The sequence below is a fragment of the Candoia aspera genome, chromosome 2, assembly GCF_035149785.1.
Source record: "Candoia aspera isolate rCanAsp1 chromosome 2, rCanAsp1.hap2, whole genome shotgun sequence".
NCBI lineage: Eukaryota > Metazoa > Chordata > Lepidosauria > Squamata > Boidae > Candoia > Candoia aspera.
Window position 1 is genome coordinate 128,075,238 of NC_086154.1, and position 10,996 is coordinate 128,086,233.

A 10,996-nucleotide genomic window follows, 5' to 3' on the forward strand; every position below is an offset into this window, starting at 1 on the left:
CTTTTTATTGAATATTAACTGGTCTCTAAAATATTAAAACATTGCTACTTCCAGCTTTTTCTACAGAATACATCTAGGAATTTATTCATTTGGACACATATGGGATATGATTAAACACAATTTTTTTAAAATGACAAAAAATTCAAAGACATCTTAAAGTATAAACATGCCAGCATAAAATAATTAGGGCGATAAAGTAACAAAGCATCAACATACTAAAAAACCTCACCTCAATTAACTTCTTTTTGAAATACACAAATATTCAGACTAGATTTTTTTTTAATGCTCTTATGACCACACATCTACTTTTAATCAGTTAATCCCCTACTGTATATGTGCAATAGAAAGATGATAGTGTCATGGAACAAATAAAATGTCAACCTTTGCCTAAAACATTCTAGAATGGGAATCAGCTGCATGTGAACCTGCTGGGAAGACTTCATGTGAGGTGGAAGCTCCCCAAATGGGATATCACACTCTTTCTAGCAGCTTCCTAGTCAGCTAGAAAGCTGTCAGCAAGCTGTCAGGAAGCAAAGAGAAAATATAAACGGCTTCCTGGTGCCAAACATTGCTGGAAGGTCACAATGAGGAAGGAGCAATTCCACTTACTAAAATTCCTTCCAGCAATTTTAGTAAGTGGGGGTGGGAGAGGAAGTAGAGGGGGAAAAATTAAGCCTGAAATTAAAGGCATTCTTGCTGCCAGTAGAAGCCAATTTGCCAGTGACTGGAGTTTTCATTACACGCAAGAACCATTTTGGCACTTAGTTTTAATTGCCAATGAGTATGATAAACCAACCCTATTGATAGCATCAGTTTAAACAATGTTAGTACATGATCATATAAGCAGAGTACAGTGAGATGCTGGGCTGTACTGCCCCAAATATATTCATAAATAGATACAAGGCTTTTTTACCTCTCACTGTACCAAATTCCTGAGCTGAATTGCAAAGTACCTTCAGTAAATCAATAATTATTTTCTCTAGAAGCAACAACAGGACTCTGTACTTTCTGTTGTATATTTTTGCTAAAATATTTACTTTATTTATTGAAAAAAAGCCAAAACAAAATTTAAAAAGCCTCATAGGATAGATGAATAAAGATGAATAAAATTTTTGAACCAAAGACTCTAATATTGTTCAATTTTACAATTCTAAAGTACAAGGAAAATATGATGTTGGGAAGAAGGAAGGGAAAAGTAAATGTAGATACTGGTTCTACATCTTCGATTTAGATGTCTTAATAGTTTTTTTTCTAACAGGCTGGGGAAAACAAGCATCTTGTAACTGTTCCTTCTCTTGGGCTAGTCTAGTCTTCCCTTTCTGTTTAATACTTCTTGGGTTGAATTCCAGGGTAATAATTTATGGGTTTTTTTCCTGGATTGTTCCCTGTTTGCATTTTATTTAGGACAATGGAGCACTGTTTTCATATGTGTGACCGAATGATGATCTATATCTTCATCGCGGCATCATATGCACCATGGTAAGGATTAAAATATATACTCTTGGGTAGAAAACGTTGTAATGCCCTATTACCATCGTAGCTTCCGTTTGAAGGATTAGTTGACTAATTGCTCCTAATCTGATGGGGACAGAAGCAATAAAGTAAAATTCGTTTTCCGTTTGATAAACTAAGTGTGGTGGCGGGGGGAGGGGGGTTGTTGGTCGGTTTTTGTCTTTGCCTTCTCAACATTGTTGACCCAATCCCACAAGATTAATAAACATACAGAATCAGATTTCTGCCTGTTGTGGACTGTCCCCCAAAGAATGTAGAGCAGCTGTAGTTCTGGATGTGAGGCAGAAATATTCTGTGGTGGTGATCTTAGCTTCATTCCTTTCAGAGAACTGAAATAATTATAATAGAATTTAGTGCTACAAGAAGCGATAGTGGACATCTTTATGAAGCTGTAAGCTAATTTTAGTTTCCAGTGTAATAGGCATTAATAAATTAAAATGCACTTTGCTATCAAGTTTTCCCAATTCACTGTTTAATATAAGTAATATTAATGTTCTAAATAAGCTTGAACAGTATGTACATACTGCTCTATTTTAATTTAACTGTTTTTTTTCCTCAATTTTTTAAAAACTAAAGCCATATTAACAAAAAAAGGTGGTGTTTTTCTCCTCTCTGCCTTTGAGAACTCCTGACTGGGGGGTTTTACATCTGGAAAAAGAATTTAAAATATCTTTAATATTTTAAATATTTTTTTAGGTTAAATCTTCGTGAACTTGGACCTCTGGCATCTCATATGCGTTGGTTTATCTGGCTAATGGCTGCTGGAGGAGCTTTTTATGTATTTCTCTACCATGAAAGGTAAGGATTATCATGATTTATTCTTGAAGTGATTCATTCTTTCTTTCACTTATGGCTCAGTTCCTAATTTCTTTTTTTCTTTTTCTGTGCTGAAGCTTCCCAAGCCAATTTTGCACACAGCACCCGGTACCAGGGCCTGTGGCCAAGCTCCCAACAAGAGGCAGTCCTGAGGTTTTTTTAATCAAAGTCTGGCCCTAAAACCTCGTGGCCCTGTTTCCATGGTACTGAGACTGCAGGATCTGACCTTGACTGGATAGGTCCCAGGGTCTGAGGCACCTGTTTATGACATGATCCAAGAGCCTGGGAAGCTGTACAGATGAGCTAGTGCTAACGTAAACCATCTTGGGGTTTTCTCTTCTCCCCCCCACCTTTTCAAGCAAGAGTGAAAAACAAGCAAGTTAGAGATAGTTGAAAATGAACTCTAAACTTCTATAATGTTCTTAATACAAAAGAGAAATCAAAAAATGTCACTTAAACTCCTCGAAATACAATGGTCTTCCACATTGCCACTACAAAATAAAAGATGGGTGAAGCAAATTTAAGAAAAAGTAAAATACCTAAAAAGTAGAAAAAGGAAGTAATAGTAATACTTGAAGTGATGTTTTCTACCACTCAGTAATCTCTGTAATATAAGCTAGTAGTTCAATTGTTGTTGAAACTGAGTCATCCCTCTCTGGGTTCTCAGCAGTATCAAAGTAAAATAAACAATAACTAACTCTCTCTCTCTCTCTCTCTCTCTCTCTCTCTCTCTCTTTCTCTCTCTCTCTCTCTCTCACACACACACACACACACGCAAAATTAAGGACAGGAAGTAGTTCTGTTTCTGTTCAACATCACTCACATGACTTCATCCTCCCCTGGATGACACCCACATACAGCCTGAATGTTAGTAGCCAGAGGAGTTCTGCTTCCACATAATACAAGTTCCCCTAAGCCTCCACATATCCAAAAGAATGGTTACAGGTATTTTTGCTATACATACTAAAGTTCAAGGGAGTGATGCTGTGGATGTGGTTACTTAGATCTCTTCTTGCTCAGTTTCATAAGACTTTTCTAAATCACCCAATAACTGAAGCTCTCTGGAGCAATCACAACATTACTAAAGTATCAGGTTTGTCGTGACTTGTGAAGATGCATTCTACATTTAGTGATACATCTCTCTGATAAGTGTTTACATGTGGTATTTTTATATAAAAAACATTGGAGCAGAGTGGCAGTCAATTGCTTTTTCAGGATAAAACAGACTATTTTAACTTAATCACATTCTCTTATTTCTGCTAAGAAAAATGCATTCTGTATTACTAAATTCTTTTTCTCTCTCGCAATGTCAGTATGAGGATATTATCAGCCTATACAAAATCATTTGTCTTGCTTTTAGGATTTCTTTTTGATAAATAATTAAAGCAGCACTTAATGTTCTGCTTGATGAGAACAGCCTTGATTCTTACTTTAAAAAAATGGAATATGTGGCTGCAGTCCATCTGTTATTCCACTGTATACACCCAGACTGTACTCTGATATTAAAAATCTAGAGAATAGATTTTCTAATACAGCAATGGACAGAAGATAGAAAAAGATTTACTGCTAACTTAGTTCATTCAGGTGCTCAAAACCAGTTGCTAGGCTCAGAGTGTTCTCAGAGGAGCCCTCTTAATTCTAAATACATCTATTTTGTATCTGGCTTGGAGAATTCAAGAAAAACCAAAATTAGGCTCTGAAAGTTTTAAGTCTGCTTATTGTTATGCAAATAAATGTGACTGATCCTTTATAGGAGCTTAGCCCAATGTGTTGCCCTCCAAATGTGTAATTAGAAGTAGTTTTTGGCATGCTTTGTGGTAATATGAAAATTGTTATCCAACACAAGTATAAAACAATTGGTTTATAAAGTTTCCTTTAAAGCGTGGGTGCAAAAATTACAGTCTGTGGATCACAGGCAGCCTATCAGTATTTCTTTTGAGCACGCAAGACCAAAAATTAGCAGGGTTTTGTTTTTGTTTTCTTCCATTTGGGGCATTTTTAAAAGATAAGATCAGTGCCTTAATTATTCCAAAGTTTGAAGGCACATTTCACTCTTTAGAAGCTCCAAACCCACAGCACATCTCTTTAATTCTGGCCCAACACTGTTTGGCCCTCGGCATGCTACATGAAGTTTTCTGCAGATCTTGAGCTAGTAGATGTTGGACACTCTTGCTGGAGCTTGTTATGCTGACCTGCACAAGATATTTTCTCACAAGTCATTGGAGGATTTTTTTTTGGTCCCTTACCTAGGAATGCATTCCCCAATGTAAGGGAAAGTCTTCCTTCTGAATATCTGTGGGCGGTGGAGAGAGAGAGATACACACTGACATATTTACACTTGCTGTTATTTTCTCCATCTGCTAATAATAGAAATTGAACCAACAGAAACTCTTGCCATTTTGTGGCTGCTTTACATAATATTAAAAAATTTACCATTAAAGATTTGTTGAAGCTTGCTTCTTTCTTCTATCTATGAACAACAGGAATTTATTGTTGACACTGAAGCAAAAATATGTTGTATTTCTGAACTGAGAAAGCACTGTTTACTTAATTGCAGGCTAATGTATCTTTGTTTTTGTATGTAGGTATAAAATTGTGGAGCTGTTCTTCTATTTAGCTATGGGATTTTCTCCTGCTCTAGTTGTAACTTCCATGGTAAGGAATGTATATTTGCTAAAGGAATTAAAAACAAATTAAAAATGAATCTTCAAACAGTTGCATTTAAAAAAAAAAACCTTGTACAATCACTGATGTACTTCATATTTAAAAGAGTAATGAGAAGCTGGCTTTATTTTTTTCTGTTCTTAGTACTGGAACAACACAAATGTACAGAAAGAGGCACCATCTTAAGACCTCCAGTGTGGTGTAGTGGTTAGGTTTTGGACTAAGAGCAGGGAGACCCAAGTTCTAGTCCACCTACAGCCATAGAAGCTCACTGGTAATTTTGGGCCAGACTCTCTCTCTCAACCCAAACTACCTCACACAGTTGTTGTTGTGGGGAAAGATAGGGGGAGGGGGCCATTCTTTATGCCTCTGTAGGCTCCTGTTTAAAAGGCAGGTTATAAATCAAATAAATGAATGAATAATAGCCTGATCATTATCTAACTCCTGAGGAGTTTTAGTAATATTAAATTAACGGAAATGATATAATTTTAATGGATGTACATGAACAATGTTGGCCCATTTATGTTGGAAGCATACTGTTAATAGGGATTTCATTCCTTTGCTGGATCAGAATCCAGCATTTTGGAAACTATTTCCTAGCACTGCATAGGCAGAGGACAGAGCATTTTCTAATGCTCTGGAAGGAAAGAGTGGTCAATAGTATAAAAGCTGTGAAGAGATATGGGAAACATCCCTCCAGTACGATTATCCATGAGAGGGACCAGGGCTGTCTTTGTGCTAGATCCATGACTGAACCCAGATGAAAGGGATGTAGATAATTACCTGTAAGAATCTTTTGGAGTTGCAATGCTACTGTCTTCATTATTAATTTGGCTATGTAGAGAGGGCTGTAGAAATTGGTTGGGTCCAAAGATGGTTCCTTGAGCAACAGCCTTGTCACTGCTTTCTTTAAGGGACAGGAGCACTTAGCCTGAGAGTCTTAGTTATTCCACGTCTCGGTCAAGCCACTGAAAGGCATTTGGTCAGAGAAGACATTCCCCAGAATCATCTAGAATTCAATCCGATCCATTAACCTTTGAGGGAAAGCCAAACTAATGCATAAAATCCATGAAATCACAAACTCTGCTTGACAAGGCAACTTCAGCATGGAAGTTGAAGTTGGAAGCCTTGAGATCTCCAACACCACATTTAAGACTATCTGTATCAGCTCAGTCAAGGATTCCATTAGGCAGTGAGATAACCGGTAGTTATCCTTGAAACTAGCCAAGTCCCAGAGGGAGGATGGGTAGAAACGGAAGATGGAGTCCTTATTGACTGCAGCAACACCCTATCCCTAGGTCAAGGTCTGGGCCACTTTTGCATGAAGTACCAGGTTGGCAGTAGGTAAGCCCATACAAGTTGCTGTTATACACATTGGGTTAAGTCCTTGATTTATTCTAATATCATGGATGTGAAAGTTTTTATTGGAGACCAACCTGGTGTTCAGTAGAGGTAGTATCAAGGTCTGTGGCTGTCCATGTACCTCCATAAATGGCACAGTTGAAAGAATCATTATGTCTGAATGGGTCTTACCTCTCCACATAGATCTGTCTCCTCCTCCTCCTCCTCCATTTCTCCTTGTTAACTGCATTACTTGGATAGCAACACCAGTGGCTACTGGAGAGGATTAAAAAACACCTGCCTAGGTCACAATAATCTTCCCTTCACTGAAACAATAAATATGTTGCTGGTAACTGCAGAGACCAGAATGCTGCCCTACAGAGCCTCTTGGTTTTAAGCCAGCAACTGTTGTTCATGTCGATACTCACTAATCGTTTTATATCTAGTGCTTGTCTGTATATAGTCTGAACAGAGATTCCTTTAGTGTTATGACTGTTCTCCTACATGCAATCGCATTAAAAAGAAACGCATTCTCTTTTCTGTTCATCTGCAGAACAACACGGATGGACTTCAGGAACTTGCCTGGGGAGGCTTAATTTACTGTATGGGAGTGATCTTCTTCAAGAGCGATGGAATCATTCCATTTGCCCATGCCATCTGGCATCTGTTTGTTGCCACGGCAGCTGCAGTTCATTATTATGCTATTTGGAAGTATCTTTACAGAAGTCCTGCAGATATCATCCTTCAGTTATGATATTTAATACAAAGACAGACACATCTGCAACAACAATATGCCTTTGACTCAGTATTACTCGGAGAAAAGAAATTCTGGGGAAATGTGGGGAGGGGGATTGCACAGGGAAAAATGCACTGACTTTGATCATTTTCACCTTTACTGTGAACTTAAGTAACAAAAATGTTTCGTAGAATTACAGTTTGTATAGCAAGTGCTGGAGCGTGTAGTTCTCTAAGCACTTTCCAGGAAAGCCCCAACTGAAATAAATAGGACTTGTGCAAGAACATAGCACTCCTGTTCATTTCAGTGTGGCTTGCCCAGAAGCATGTCCTTTTCATATTGCATCCACCGTGAAGATGTGGAGGCTAAATCTAACCAGTAAACTTTAGGGCATTTAAGTCTATTTAAGCCCCCAGCTTGGGATTGTGGTTCAAACCAACATGCTGCATTATTAAATATCCATTCCACATTAACAAGCTACAGTGACGTGAAAAATGGGTGGTATCCTGATGTTTACAAATTCTTTTTTTAATGTAATAAGTTTAACTTCTGCATCTTTAAATGATGTAAACTTTTGAACTGTACAAGTTTATGTGATAACAAAGCCACATTTTTAAAATTGCTTCTATCACTTTTCACAAATAATTTCATAAAATGCAACTCATAGGCAGATAGGTCTCCCCTCCCAAACCTGATAAACCAATGTGGCTTTTATAAGAATTTTTTTAAAAAAAACAATTTTAAAAGAACATAGCTTTTTTTTTTTTGCAAAAACAAAAAAACCCCACCAAAAACGGCTACATTCCACATACTGTCCTGACAGGTAATATCTCTTCCAGGGTTTTCATTTTAAAAAGATGTGATTGATGATAATTTCCAAAACTGGCTTTGCCAAACTAACCTCAAAAACTTCTACCCTCTGTGGTAAACCAAATTGCCTAGGTGGAGTGTTTTTAAAAATACAACTAAGGCTACCTAATACAGTGCCATTTCTAGAGGAATTTATAGGTATCTGTGTGAAAGCATTCTGAACACTTTAGTTAGAAAGGTGACCAGCAATTAACAGCTGTAACATTTAAATGACTCTAAAGCATCAGTAATTTTGTAGATTCATAAGACATTTGGTGCTCAAGCAGAGGTTATAGTGCAACCCTATGCCTGTTTACTCAGAAGTATGTCTCACTGTATTAATGAGGTTTACTCCCTGGTGATTTTAGGACTGCATCCTTACAGTATTCACAACTGCTAGTTTGGGCCAATTCCTCCTGTTGGGTGTAACCCCGCCACAGTACTTTGGCTGTTTCTGAAAACTAAAGAGTGGCTGATAAACTTTTGAATATTAATAGTGAGCAGTTCACTATAACACCCAAATGGCCTTTAAGGAAGAGAAGCTCAGAAGACTTGCCAGGCCTCCTTATTCTGGGACTTAAAGTAGCAAAACTACAAACGTTTGTTGTTCTTAGTAGTTGGGATAATAAAGAATAATGGTAGCAGATTGATTGTTCGATGCTCTTATTAAACGACAAGATGTTGGAATCTTCATTGTGAGGGTCGGTGTCCAGTTACTGGAGTGTGTCCCACTGTACCATGAATGTCTTATATTAAGATGGAATTTATTCTTTTTGTAACTTGCTCTTTTTCATGTAAGTGTTTAAAAAAAACTAAAATGAAGCATGTTGCCTTTTTCAGATTTTACTCTGGATATTTTATCTGTGAAACGATCGATCCAAACTGTAAGCACGTCGGGGTAGGGCTGCCCCCTCGTCCCCCAGTAGTATGCAATCTCTTCCAGATTTGCCAGTTGGTTGTAACATAGCTTCCAGAATTGGATGCCTCGGTGTATGGTTTTTAGGCAGGGATGGGTGCTCAGAAGGAAACCGGGCTTCACTGCAGTATTAACTAATGACTATAAAACTGTATCTCATTAGGCTCACTTCCAAAGCTGTTCAGAGCATAAAGGTGTCTGTAGGGCTCTGAAGAAATGGTAGTTGTGTCGCTCTTTATCAGCATGGCAAACAGTTTATATGCATAGTTGCAAAAGAATTAAAGAGCCTTACAAGAAATTCCGACATAGCAATTGGAGTTCAAGGGTTGGAGCAGAACTTGTTTAACTTTCTGAGTGGCATTTCAGAAAAAAACAAGAGTACAGAACATTTACTGTTTCAGTCCTGAAATATCTGAATGACACAGCTCTGTCTTTTTTATTTTCTTAACTGATGTATCTGACGTTAAATATTTTCACTTTATGTGAGTCCTTTTAATCAAGTGTAGCACTGTTAAAACCACTAAAAATGTGTCTAAAGCTCTGCTTTTGTCAAACCTAGTTCCAAATAATTCTGCTACCTTCATGGTAACTTCTTGTGGTCTTTTTAATGTGCTTGTTTTAAGGAAGAAAAGTATTGTTGAAAACAACTGAGCATGCCCTCCCCCAAATTTAATCTAGTCCCTGAAGATTAAATGTACTAAATTAATGCAAATAAACATTTTGTTCAATTTGGAATTCTGTTGGTGGATGTTGTATTTATTATTGTCTGGGTCATGCAGGCTTTATTGATGCTCTTTCCTTATGGTTAATATTCTGTAATCAAGATTGTGGCCATAAACAAGACACCCTGTGGGCATGCCCAAATACCAGAATGGGCCAAGAGGGTATTGACATCTGGCCCTGTACACATTCATTCATTCATTTATCAATCAAATTTCGTCAGCACCCATCTCCCCCAAAAGAGGGACGCTGGGTGGTTTACCATAAAGCTAAAATGGATTAAAATACTATAAAAACAAAATGTATTACATAAAGTATAAGTATAAAATTTATGATTAAAAGAATATTCTGCTTCTGATTCTACAGGTCTTTTTTACATGCCAGAAATTATAAGGATGGAAGATTAAAAACTATAGAGTGGGAGATGTTGTCTTTAAGAGGACATTAATGCTGTGTTCTTTTAAAGGATGTGCAGTTAATATCTGCCTGTTTTTTATTGTAGTAATGGAGAAAGTGCTACAGCAACTCCTCTATGAAATCCCTGAAAACAAGCAACAGTTGTAATCCTGGGGTCTGGGGGCTAGACTGGAATCAAAGCCTCACTCCACCAGTGGAGTAGCTTCCTTGCAGGGAAATGCCATTGGTGGTGGGCCCCCAAAGGCATGTTGCAAGGTCAGATGGAAGGTGAGTTTGGATCAGCCTTTTCTTTCCCTCAAGAAGTGCTAGAGTAGGTCCTCACCTAGGCTTGCCTAAAGTTTTCCTTCCCATTGAGGAGTGAGAGAATAACCAGAGGAAAAAACATCATCATTGACTTGCTGCTTTGTTCAGCTTGAGTGACAAGCTTTGAAAAAGCTGGGCAGCCCCACTTCCTCAGCACTACTCAGGATTGCAGTGTCCTACTTGATTTTATCATCAGAGTAGAAAACATTCTTAATCCTGAAGCATGCAGATACTAACTTGTTTGAGGGCTGACATTTGGAAGGGAACTCTGTCTCAACTATTCTGGCTGAGAGATCTGTATGATGTTGCCTCCATCAGTCTGCGAACAGAAGTGTAAAATAATGGCAGCAGTTAGATGCTGAGGCTGGCTACCTGCAGACAAATCCCTTGTGAAGCATCTTGAAAATCAGTATTTGTGAATCATTACCACATTGGAGTCAGTTTGGTGGTTTATCTGGGTGTGGCTGTGTGCCCAACTTACATGCTGTAATAGATACTCTGAATTTATATTTTACTGTCATTGGCTTTATTTAGAACTGCTTATAAGTAAGCATAATATCTGCATTAATGTTAGGTCTCATGCCACTTTGGGAAGTCTTATGATTTTGAAAGACTGCTAAGAAAAGAATGGATCTAGCAACGCTGGAATATGTTTATGCAATTTTGTTGTTTTTTTTTAAATAGTCTTTATTAAATTATTTACACAAATAATGTAAACATAA

General features: G+C 37.6%; 1 protein-coding gene across 6 annotated transcripts in view; it reads left to right on the plus strand.

The window, feature by feature from the left end:
- MMD (monocyte to macrophage differentiation associated) overlaps positions 1–9,569 on the plus strand; it is a 35,266-nt gene extending 25,697 nt beyond the window's left edge. For 5 of the 6 annotated variants that reach the window (XM_063293598.1, XM_063293596.1, XM_063293601.1 and 2 more), the window contains 4 exons: positions 1,405–1,479; positions 2,209–2,310; positions 4,914–4,983; positions 6,887–9,569. In XM_063293598.1, the coding sequence (XP_063149668.1) occupies positions 1,405–1,479; positions 2,209–2,310; positions 4,914–4,983; positions 6,887–7,087 (448 nt within the window). In that variant the 3' untranslated portion in view covers positions 7,088–9,569. Of the gene's footprint in view, positions 1–1,404; positions 1,480–2,208; positions 2,311–4,578; positions 4,769–4,913; positions 4,984–6,886 lie in introns of those variants that run through there. The other variant, XM_063293599.1, reaches the window with a different exon arrangement.
- Positions 9,570–10,996: the final 1,427 nt, after the last annotated feature.